Source organism: Hyla sarda, chromosome 1, assembly GCF_029499605.1.
Source record: "Hyla sarda isolate aHylSar1 chromosome 1, aHylSar1.hap1, whole genome shotgun sequence".
In the NCBI taxonomy this organism is placed as follows: domain Eukaryota; kingdom Metazoa; phylum Chordata; class Amphibia; order Anura; family Hylidae; genus Hyla; species Hyla sarda.
The window spans coordinates 262832-276230 of record NC_079189.1 but is presented as its reverse complement, the minus strand read 5'-3'; the positions used below and the strand labels follow the sequence as shown (position 1 = coordinate 276230).

At 33.1% G+C, this 13399-nt stretch overlaps 2 protein-coding genes across 16 annotated transcripts in view; one reads left to right on the top strand and one right to left on the bottom strand.

Moving 5' to 3' along the window:
• LOC130286075 (oocyte zinc finger protein XlCOF7.1-like) overlaps positions 1 to 4395 on the bottom strand; it is a 40734-nt gene extending 36339 nt beyond the window's left edge. Inside the window, exons 1-2 of the mRNA XM_056537242.1 lie at positions 4315 to 4395; positions 1596 to 1673 (exon numbers count right to left, since the gene is read on the bottom strand). Coding sequence (XP_056393217.1) covers positions 1596 to 1673; positions 4315 to 4380 — 144 coding nt within the window. The 5' untranslated portion in view covers positions 4381 to 4395. The remainder of the gene's footprint in view (positions 1 to 1595; positions 1674 to 4314) is intronic.
• The window catches only part of LOC130277649 (zinc finger protein 569-like), a 614204-nt gene that overhangs the window by 513439 nt on the left and 87366 nt on the right, over positions 1 to 13399 (top strand). The window contains exon 1 of one of the 15 annotated variants that reach the window (XM_056528636.1): positions 4607 to 4734. The exons of the other annotated variants lie outside the window; for them this stretch is intronic. The gene's annotated coding sequence lies outside the window, so the exon portion shown is untranslated. Of the gene's footprint in view, positions 1 to 4606; positions 4735 to 13399 lie in introns of those variants that run through there. 15 annotated transcript variants of the gene reach the window in all.

Genomic DNA, 13399 nt, shown 5'->3' with positions numbered 1-13399 from the left:
AGATGGGACAACAATGGTGGAAATGTAGATGGAGGGGACAACAATGGTGGAAATGTAGATGGGGACAACAATGGTAGAAATGTAGATGGGGGACAACAATGGTGGAAATGTAGATGGGGGACAACAATGGTGGAAATGTAGATGGAGACAACAATGGTGGAAATGTAGATGGGGGAACAACAATGGTGGAAATGTAGATGAGGACAACAATGGTGGAAATGTAGATGAGGAGACAACAATGGTGGAAATGTAGATGGGGGACAACAATAGTGGAAATGTAGATGGGGGACAACAATGGTGGAAATGTAGATGGGGGACAACAATGGTGGAAATGTAGATGGGGGACAACAATGGTGGAAATGTAGATGGGGGGACAACAATGGTGGAAATGTAGATGGGGGACAACAATGGTGGAAATGTAGATGGAGACAACAATGGTGGAAATGTAGATGGGGGGACAACAATGGTGGAAATGTAGATGGGGGGACAACAATGGTGGAAATGTAGATGGGGACAACAATGGGGGAAATGTAGATGGGGACAACAATGGTGGAAATGTAGATGGGGACAACAATGGTGGAAATGTAGATGGGGGACAACAATGGTGGAAATGTAGATGGGGGACAACAATGGTGGAACTGTAGATGGGGGGACAACAATGGTGGAAATGTAGATGGGGGCCAACAATGGTGGAAATGTAGATGGGGACAACAATGGTGGAAATGTAGATGGGGGACAACAATGGTGGAAATGTAGATGGGGACAACAATGGTGGAAATGGAGATGGGGACAACAATGGTGGAAATGTAGATGGGGGACAACAATGGTGGAAATGTAGATGGGGACAACAATGGTGGAAATGTAGATGGGGGACAACAATGGTGGAAATGGAGATGGGGACAACAATGGTGGAAATGTAGATGGGGACAACAATGGTGGAAATGTAGATGGGGGACAACAATGGTGAAAATGTAGATGGGGACAACAATGGTGGGAATGTAGATGGGGGGACAAGAATGGTGGAAATGTAGATGGGGACAACAATGGTGGAAATGTAGATGGGGACAACAATGGTGGAAATGTAGATGGGGGGACAACAATGGTGGAAATGTAGATGGGGCAACAATGGTGGAAATGTACATGGGGGCAACAATGGTGGAAATGTAGATGGGGACAACAATGGTGGAAATGTAGATGGGGACAACAATGGTGGAAATGTAGATGGGGGACAACAATGGTGGAAATGTAGATGGGGACAACAATGGTGGAAATGTAGATGAGGGGACAACAATGGTGGAAATGTAGATGGGGACAACAATGGTGGAAATGTAGATGAGGACAACAATGGTGGAAATGTAGATGGGGACAACAATGGTGGAAATGTAGATGGGGGCAACAATGGTGGAAATGTAGATGGGGACAACAATGGTGGAAATGTAGATGGGGGACAACAATGCTGGAAATGTAGATGGGGACAACAATGGTGGAAATGTAGATGGGGGGACAAAAATGATGGAAATGTAGATGGGGGGGACAACAATGGTGGAAATGTAGATGGGGACAACAATGGTGGAAATGTAGATGGGTCACCTCACCTCTCCAGTCAGCAGGTGGAGGATCTCCAAGGTGAAGTGTAATATTCTCTTGGTCATCTCATTCCTGTCCTTCTTCATCTTTGGGGATCATTCAGGAGAAGAGGAGACAACTGGGTCAGCTGGAGGGCAAGAGGAGGAGCCTGAATCACAGAACCAGCGCCACAATGTAACAAACCTCCTCCTCATGTAATCTCCTTACTACTAGGGTGACACACTGTAACAAATCTCCTTCTCATGTAATCTCCTTACTTCTGGGGTGACACACTGTAACAAACCCCCTCCTCATGTAATCACCTTACTACTGGGGTGACACACTGTAACAAACCCCCTCCTCATGTAATCTCCTTACTACTGGGGTGACACACTGTAACAAACCTCCTCCTCATATAATCTCCTTACTACTGAGGTGACACACTGTAACAGACCTGCTCCTCATGTAATCTCCTCACTACTGGGGTGACACACTGTAACAGACCTGCTCCTCATGTAATCTCCTGACTACTGGGGTGACACACTGTAACAAACCTCCTCCTCATGTAATCTCCTTACTACTGGGGTGACACACTGTAACAAACCTCCTCCTCATGTAATCACCTTACTACCGGGGTGACACACTGTAACAAACCTCCTCCTCATGTAATCTCCTTACTACTGAGGTGACACACTGTAACAGACCTGCTCCTCATGTAATCTCCTGACTACTGGGGTGACACACTGTAACAAACCTCCTCCTCATGTAATCTCCTTACTACTGGGGTGACACACTGTAACAAACCTCCTCCTCATGTAATCTTACTACTGGGGTGACACACTGTAACAAACCTCCTCCTCATGTAATCTCCTTACTACTGAGGTGACACATTGTAACAAACCTCCTCCTCGTGTAATCTCCTCACTACTGGGGTGACACACTGTAACAAACCTCCTCCTCATGTAATCTCCTTACTACTGGGGTGACACACTGTAACAAACCTCCTCCTCATGTAATCTCCTTACTACTGGGGTGACACACTGTAACAAACCTCCTCCTCATGTAATCTCCTTACTACTGGTGTGACACACTGTAACAAACCTCCTCCTCATGTAATCTCCTTACTACTGAGGTGACACATTGTAACAAACCTCCTCCTCATGTAATCTCCTGACTACTGGGGTGACACACTGTAACAAACCTCCTCCTCATGTAATCTCCTTACTACTGGGGTGACACACTGTAACAAACCTCCTCCTCATGTAATCTCCTTACTACTGAGGTGACACACTGTAACAGACCTGCTCCTCATGTAATCTCCTGACTACTGGGGTGACACACTGTAACAAACCTCCTCCTCATGTAATCTCCTTACTACTGGGGTGACACACTGTAACAAACCTCCTCCTCATGTAATCTTACTACTGGGGTGACACACTGTAACAAACCTCCTCCTCATGTAATCTCCTTACTACTGGGGTGACACACTGTAACAAACCTCCTCCTCATGTAATCTCCTTACTACTGGGGTGACACACTGTAACAAACCTCCTCCTCATGTAATCTCCTTACTACTGAGGTGACACATTGTAACAAACCTCCTCCTCGTGTAATCTCCTCACTACTGGGGTGACACACTGTAACAAACCTCCTCCTCATGTAATCTCCTTACTACTGGGGTGACACACTGTAACAAACCTCCTCCTCATGTAATCTCCTTACTACTGGGGTGACACACTGTAACAAACCTCCTCTTCATGTAATCTCCTTACTACTGGGGTGACACACTGTAACAAACCTCCTCTTCATGTAATCTCCTTACTACTGGGGTGACACACTGTAACAAACCTCCTCCTCGTGTAATCTCCTCACTACTGGGGTGACACACTGTAACAAACCTCCTCCTCATGTAATCTCCTTACTACTGGGGTGACACACTGTAACAAACCTCCTCCTCATGTAATCTCCTTACTACTGGTGTGACACACTGTAACAAACCTCCTCTTCATGTAATCTCCTTACTACTGGGGTGGCACACTGTATCAAACCTCCTCCTCATGTAATTTCCTTACTACTGGGGTGACACACTGTAACAAACCTCCTCCTCATGTAATCTCCTTACTACTGGGGTGACACACTGTATCAAACCTCCTCCTCATGTAATCTCCTTACTACTGGGGTGACACACTGTAACAAACCTCCTCCTCATGTAATCTCCTTACTACTGGGGTGACACACTGTAACAAACCTCCTCCCTATGTAATCTCCTTCCTACTGGGGTGACACACTGTAACAAACCTCCTCCTCATGTAATCTCCTTACTACTGGGGTGACACACTGTAACAAACCTCCTCCTCATGTAATCTCCTCACTACTGGGGTGACACACTGTAACAAACCTCCTCCTCATGTAATCTCCTTACTACTGGGGTGACACACTGTAACAAACCTCCTCCTCATGTAATCTCCTTACTACTGGGGTGACACACTGTAACATACCTCCTCCTCATGTAATCTCCTTACTACTGGGGTGACACACTGTAACAAACCTCCTCCTCATGTAATCTCCTTACTACTGGGGTGACACACTGTAACAAACCTCCTCCTCATGTAATCGCCTTACTACTGGGGTGACACACTGTAACATACCTCCTCCTCATGTAATCTCCTTACTACTGGGGTGACACACTGTAACAAACCTCCTCCTCATGTAATCTCCTTACTACTGGGGTGACACAATGTAACAAACCTTCTCATGTAATCTTCTTATTGCTACATGCTGGAGGTGTAGGACCTGTGATGATGTCACAATCATGTGACCTGTACATGTGGGGGGTGGAGCTCAGACAGTAGCGATTTGGATGAAGGACCTGTGATGGAGGCGGTGAGTAGGCGGGGCTAAATCGGAGTGGAGGTCACATGTTTTCTGTATAAAGTGAGGCAATATTCTGCAGCTGGATCCCTTTCCTTAATTGTCTCGAACATTTACAGAAATGCTCCGTATTCTACAGGAAACAGATGTCACATGACCATCCTCACAGGTCCTTGTTCCACAATCTCTTTTATCTTGCTGAGCTCCACCCCTACCTGTCTTGGTCACATGATTGTGACATCATCACAGGTCCTACACCTCCCCCATCTAGCGGATACAGAGCAGGTCCTAGTGCAGGTAACATTCTACTTTATTATAGTTATAGAATTATTATTACCCTCCTGTTATATTATTATTACCTCCTGTTATATTATTATTACCTCCTGTTATATTATTATTACCCTTCTGTTATATTATTATTACCTCCTGTTATATTATTATTACCTCCTGTTATATTATTATTACCTCCTGTTATATTATTATTACCCTTCTGTTATATTATTATTACCCTCCTGTTATATTATTATTACCTCCTGTTATATTATTATTACCTCCTGTTATATTATTATTACCTCCTGTTATATTATTATTACCTCCTGTTATATTATTATTACCTCCTGTTATATTATTATTACCTCCTGTTATATTGTTATTACCTCCTGTTATATTATTATTACCCTCCTGTTATATTATTATTATCCTCCTGTTATATTATTATTATCCTCCTGTTATATTATTACCCTCCTGTTATATTATTATTACCCTCCTGTTATATTATTATTACCTCCTGTTATATTATTATTACCCTCCTGTTATATTATTATTACCTCCTGTTATATTATTATTACCCCCCTGTTATATTATTATTACCTCCTGTTATATTATTATTACCTCCTGTTATATTATTATTACCTCCTGTTATATTATTATTACCTCCTGTTATATTATTATTACCTCCTGTTATATTATTATTATTATCCTCCTGTTATATTATTATTACCTCCTGTTATATTATTATTACCCCCCTGTTATATTATTATTACCTCCTGTTATATGATTATTACCCTCCTGTTATATTATTATTACCTCCTGTTATATGATTATTACCCTCCTGTTATATTATTATTACCTCCTGTTATATTATTACCTCCTGTTATATTATTATTACCTCCTGTTATATGATTATTACCCTCCTGTTATATTATTATTACCCTCCTGTTATATTATTATTACCCCCCTGTTATATTATTATTACCCTCCTGTTATATTATTATTACCTCCTGTTATATTATTATTACCTCCTGTTATATTATTATTACCTCCTGTTATATTATTATTACCCTCCTGTTATATTATTATTACCTCCTGTTATATTATTATTACCTCCTGTTATATTATTATTACCTCCTGTTATATGATTATTACCTCCTGTTATATTATTATTACCCTCCTGTTATATTATTATTACCCTCCTGTTATATTATTATTACCCTCCTGTTATATTATTATTACCTCCTGTTATATTATTATTACCTCCTGTTATATTATTATTACCTCCTGTTATATTATTATTACCCTCCTGTTATATTATTATTACCTCCTGTTATATTATTACCTCCTGTTATATTATTATTACCTCCTGTTATATTATTATTACCTCCTGTTATATTATTATTATTACCTCCTGTTATATTATTATTACCTCCTGTTATATTATTATTACCCTCCTGTTATATTATTACCTCCTGTTATATTATTATTATCTCCTGTTATATTATTACCCTCCTGTTATATTATTATTACCCTCCTGTTATATTATTATTACCTCCTGTTATATTATTACCTCCTGTTATATTATTATTACCTCCTGTTATATTATTACCCTCCTGTTATATTATTATTACCTCCTGTTATATTATTACCTCCTGTTATATTGTTATTACCTCCTGTTATATTGTTATTACCCTCCTGTTATATTATTATTACCCTCCTGTTATATTATTATTACCTCCTGTTATATTATTACCTCCTGTTATATTATTATTACCTCCTGTTATATTATTATTACCTCCTGTTATATTATTATTACCTCCTGTTATATTATTATTACCTCCTGTTATATTATTATTACCTCCTGTTATATTATTATTACCTCCTGTTATATTATTACCTCCTGTTATATTATTATTACCTCCTGTTATATTATTATTACCTCCTGTTATATTATTATTATCCTCCTGTTATATTATTATTACCCTCCTGTTATATTATTATTACCTCCTGTTATATTATTATTATCCTCCTGTTATATTATTATTACCCTCCTGTTATATTATTATTACCTCCTGTTATATTATTAGTATTATCCTCCTGTTATATTATTATTATCTCCTGTTATATTATTATTATTACCTCCTGTTATATTATTATTATCCTCCTGTTATATTATTATTACCTCCTGTTATATTATTATTACCCTCCTGTTATATTATTATTATCTCCCTGTTATATTATTATTACCCTCCTGTGATATTATTATTACCTCCTGTTATATTATTATTACCTCCTGTTATATTATTATTCCCCTCCTGTTATATTATTATTACCCTCCTGTTATATTATTATTCCCCTCCTGTTATATTATTATTACCTCCTGTTATATCATTATTACCTCCTGTTATATTATTATTACCTCCTGTTATATTGTTATTACCTCCTATTATATTATTATTACCCTCCTGTTATATTATTATTACCTCCTGTTATATTGTTATTACCTCCTGTTATATTATTATTACCTCCTGTTATATTATTATTACCTCCTGTTATATTATTACCCTCCTGTTATATTATTATTACCCTCCTGTTATATTATTATTACCTCCTGTTATATTATTACCTCCTGTTATATTATTATTACCTCCTGTTATATTATTACCCTCCTGTTATATTATTATTACCTCCTGTTATATTATTACCTCCTGTTATATTGTTATTACCTCCTGTTATATTATTATTACCCTCCTGTTATATTATTATTACCCTCCTGTTATATTATTATTACCTCCTGTTATATTATTACCTCCTGTTATATTATTATTACCTCCTGTTATATTATTATTACCTCCTGTTATATTATTATTACCTCCTGTTATATTATTATTACCTCCTGTTATATTATTATTACCTCCTGTTATATTATTACCTCCTGTTATATTATTATTACCTCCTGTTATATTATTACCTCCTGTTATATTATTACCTCCTGTTATATTATTATTACCCTCCTGTTATATTATTATTATCCTCCTGTTATATTATTATTACCCTCCTGTTATATTATTATTACCTCCTGTTATATTATTAGTATTATCCTCCTGTTATATTATTATTATCTCCTGTTATATTATTATTATTACCTCCTGTTATATTATTATTATCCTCCTGTTATATTATTATTACCCTCCTGTGATATTATTATTACCTCCTGTTATATTATTATTACCTCCTGTTATATTATTATTCCCCTCCTGTTATATTATTATTACCCTCCTGTTATATTATTATTCCCCTCCTGTTATATTATTATTACCTCCTGTTATATCATTATTACCTCCTGTTATATTATTATTACCTCCTGTTATATTATTATTACCTCCTGTTATATTATTATTCCCCTCCTGTTATATTATTATTACCCTCCTGTTATATTATTATTCCCCTCCTGTTATATTATTATTACCTCCTGTTATATCATTATTACCTCCTGTTATATTATTATTACCTCCTGTTATATTGTTATTACCTCCTATTATATTATTATTACCCTCCTGTTATATTATTATTACCTCCTGTTATATTGTTATTACCTCCTGTTATATTATTATTACCTCCTGTTATATTATTATTATTATCCTCCTGTTATATTATTACCCTCCTGTTATATTATTATTACCCTCCTGTTATATTATTATTACCTCCTGTTATATTATTATTACCCTCCTGTTATATTATTATTACCCTCCTGTTATATTATGAATACCTCCTGTTATATTATTATTACCTCCTGTTATATTGTTATTACCTCCTGTTATATTATTATTATTACCCTCCTGTTATATTATTATTACCCCCCTGTTATATTATTATTACCCTTCTGTTATATTATTATTACCCTCCTGTTATATTATTATTACCCCCCTGTTATATTATTATTACCCCCCTGTTATAATATTATTACCCTCCTGTTATATTATTATTACCCTCCTGTTATATTATTACCCTCCTGTTATATTATTATTACCCTCCTGTTATATTATTATTACCTCCTGTTATATTATTATTTCCCTCCTGTTATATGATTATTACCCTCCTGTTATATTATTTTTACCCTCCTGTTAGATTATTATTATCCTCCTGTTATATTATTATTATCCTCCTGTTATATTATTATTATCCTCCTGTTATATTATTATTACCTCCTGTTATATTATTATTACCTCCTGTTATAATATTATTACCCTCCTGTTATATGATTATTACCCTCCTGTTATATTATTATTCCCCTCCTGTTATATTGTTATTACCTCATGTTATATTATTATTACCCTCCTGTTATATTATTATTACCCTCCTGTTAGATTATTATTACCCTCCTGTTATATTATTATTCCCCTCCTGTTATATTGTCCTTACCTCCTGTTATATTATTATTACCTCCTGTTATATTATTATTACCCTCCTGTTATATTATTATTATCCTCCTGTTATATTATTATTACCTCCTGTTATATTATTATTATCCTCCTGTTATATTATTATTACCTCCTGTTATATTATTATTACCTCCTGTTATATTATTATTACCTCCTGTTATATTATTATTACCTCCTGTTATATTATTATTATCCTCCTGTTATATTATTATTACCTCCTGTTATATTATTATTACCTTCTGTTATATTATTACCTCCTGTTATATTATTATTACCTCCTGTTATATTGTTATTACCTCCTGTTATATTGTTATTACCTCCTGTTATATTGTTATTACCTCCTGTTATATTATTATTACCTCCTGTTATATTATTATTACCTCCTGTTATATTATTATTACCTCCTGTTTTATTATTATTACCTCCTGTTTTATTATTATTACCTCCTGTTATATTATTATTATTACCTCCTGTTATATTATTATTATTACCCTCCTGTTATATTATTATTACCCTCCTGTTATATTATTATTACCTCCTGTTATATTATTATTACCTCCTGTTATATTATTATTACCTCCTGTTATATTATTATTACCTCCTGTTATATTATTATTACCCTCCTGTTATATTATTATTACCTCCTGTTATATTATTATTACCTCCTGTTATATGATTATTACCTCCTGTTATATGATTATTGCCTCCTGTTATATTATTATTACCTCCTGTTATATTATTATTACCTCCTGTTTTATTATTATTACCTCCTGTTATATTATTATTACCTCCTGTTATATTATTACCTCCTGTTATATTATTATTACCTCCTGTTATATTATTATTACCCTCCTGTTATATTATTATTACCTCCTGTTATATTATTATTACCTCCTGTTATATTATTATTACCCTCCTGTTATATTATTATTACCTCCTGTTATATGATTATTACCTCCTGTTATATTATTATTACCTCCTGTTATATGATTATTACCTCCTGTTATATTATTATTACCTCCTGTTATATTATTATTACCTCCTGTTATATTATTATTACCCTCCTGTTATATTATTATTACCTCCTGTTATATTATTATTACCTCCTGTTATATTATTACCCTCCTGTTATATTATTATTACCTCCTGTTATATTATTATTATTACCTCCTGTTATATTATTATTACCTCCTGTTATATTATTATTACCCTCCTGTTATATTATTACCTCCTGTTATATTATTATTACCCTCCTGTTATATTATTATTACCTCCTGTTATATTATTATTACCTCCTGTTATATTATTATTATCCTCCTGTTATATTATTATTATCCTCCTGTTATATTATTATTACCTCATGTTATATTATTATTACCTCCTGTTATATTATTATTACCCTCCTGTTATATTATTATTACCTCCTGTTATATTATTATTACCTCCTGTTATATTGTTATTACCTCCTGTTATATTGTTATTACCTCCTGTTATATTATTATTACCTCCTGTTATATTATTACCCTCCTGTTATATTATTATTACCCTCCTGTTATATTATTACCTCCTGTTATATTATTATTACCTCCTGTTATATTATTATTATTATCCTCCTGTTATATTATTACCCTCCTGTTATATTATTATTACCCTCCTGTTATATTATTATTACCTCCTGTTATATTATTATTACCCTCCTGTTATATTATTATTACCCTCCTGTTATATTATGAATACCTCCTGTTATATTATTATTACCTCCTGTTATATTGTTATTACCTCCTGTTATATTATTATCATTACCCTCCTGTTATATTATTATTACCCCCCTGTTATATTATTATTACCCTTCTGTTATATTATTATTACCCTCCTGTTATATTATTATTACCCCCGTTATATTAATATTACCCCCCTGTTATATTATTATTACCCTCCTGTTATATTATTATTACCTCCTGTTATATTGTTATTACCTCCTGTTATATTGTTATTATCTCCTGTTATATTATTACCTCCTGTTATATTATTATTACCCTCCTGTTATATTATTACCCTCCTGTTATATTATTATTACCCTCCTGTTATATTATTATTACCCTCCTGTTATATTATTATTACCTCCTGTTATATTATTATTACCCTCCTGTTATATGATTATTACCCTCCTGTTATATTATTATTACCCTCCTGTTATATTATTATTACCTCCTGTTATATTATTATTACCCTCCTGTTATATGATTATTACCCTCCTGTTATATTATTATTACCCTCCTGTTAGATTATTATTACCTCCTGTTTTATTATTATTACCTCCTGTTATATTATTATTACCTCCTGTTATATTATTACCTCCTGTTATATTATTATTACCTCCTGTTATATTATTATTACCCTCCTGTTATATTATTATTACCTCCTGTTATATTATTATTACCTCCTGTTATATTATTATTACCCTCCTGTTATATTATTATTACCTCCTGTTATATGATTATTACCTCCTGTTATATTATTATTACCTCCTGTTATATGATTATTACCTCCTGTTATATTATTATTACCTCCTGTTATATTATTATTACCTCCTGTTATATTATTATTACCCTCCTGTTATATTATTATTACCTCCTGTTATATTATTATTACCTCCTGTTATATTATTACCCTCCTGTTATATTATTATTACCTCCTGTTATATTATTATTATTACCTCCTGTTATATTATTATTACCTCCTGTTATATTATTATTACCCTCCTGTTATATTATTACCTCCTGTTATATTATTATTACCCTCCTGTTATATTATTATTACCTCCTGTTATATTATTATTACCTCCTGTTATATTATTATTATCCTCCTGTTATATTATTATTATCCTCCTGTTATATTATTATTACCTCATGTTATATTATTATTACCTCCTGTTATATTATTATTACCCTCCTGTTATATTATTATTACCTCCTGTTATATTATTATTACCTCCTGTTATATTGTTATTACCTCCTGTTATATTGTTATTACCTCCTGTTATATTATTATTACCTCCTGTTATATTATTACCCTCCTGTTATATTATTATTACCCTCCTGTTATATTATTACCTCCTGTTATATTATTATTACCTCCTGTTATATTATTATTATTATCCTCCTGTTATATTATTACCCTCCTGTTATATTATTATTACCCTCCTGTTATATTATTATTACCTCCTGTTATATTATTATTACCCTCCTGTTATATTATTATTACCCTCCTGTTATATTATGAATACCTCCTGTTATATTATTATTACCTCCTGTTATATTGTTATTACCTCCTGTTATATTATTATTATTACCCCCCTGTTATATTATTATTACCCTTCTGTTATATTATTATTACCCTCCTGTTATATTATTATTACCCCCGTTATATTAATATTACCCCCCTGTTATATTATTATTACCCTCCTGTTATATTATTATTACCTCCTGTTATATTGTTATTACCTCCTGTTATATTGTTATTATCTCCTGTTATATTATTACCTCCTGTTATATTATTATTACCCTCCTGTTATATTATTACCCTCCTGTTATATTATTATTACCCTCCTGTTATATTATTATTACCCTCCTGTTATATTATTATTACCTCCTGTTATATTATTATTACCCTCCTGTTATATGATTATTACCCTCCTGTTATATTATTATTACCCTCCTGTTAGATTATTATTACCTCCTGTTATAATATTATTACCCTCCTGTTATATGATTATTACCCTCCTGTTATATTATTATTCCCCTCCTGTTATATTGTTATTACCTCATGTTATATTATTATTACCCTCCTGTTATATGATTATTACCTCCTGTTATATTATCATTACCCTCCTGTTATATGATTATTACCTCCTGTTATATTATTATTCCCCTCCTGTTATATTATTATTATCCTCCTGTTATATTATTATTATCCTCCTGTTATATTATTATTACCTCCTGTTATATTATTATTATTATCCTCCTGTTATATTATTATTCCCCTCCTGTTATATTGTTATTACCTCCTGTTATATGATTATTACCTCCTGTTATATTATTATTACCTCCTGTTATATTATTATTACCTCCTGTTATATTATTATTACCCTCCTGTTATATTATTATTACCTCCTGTTATATTATTATTACCTCCTGTTATATTATTACCTCCTGTTATATTATTATTAACTCCTGTTATATTATTAT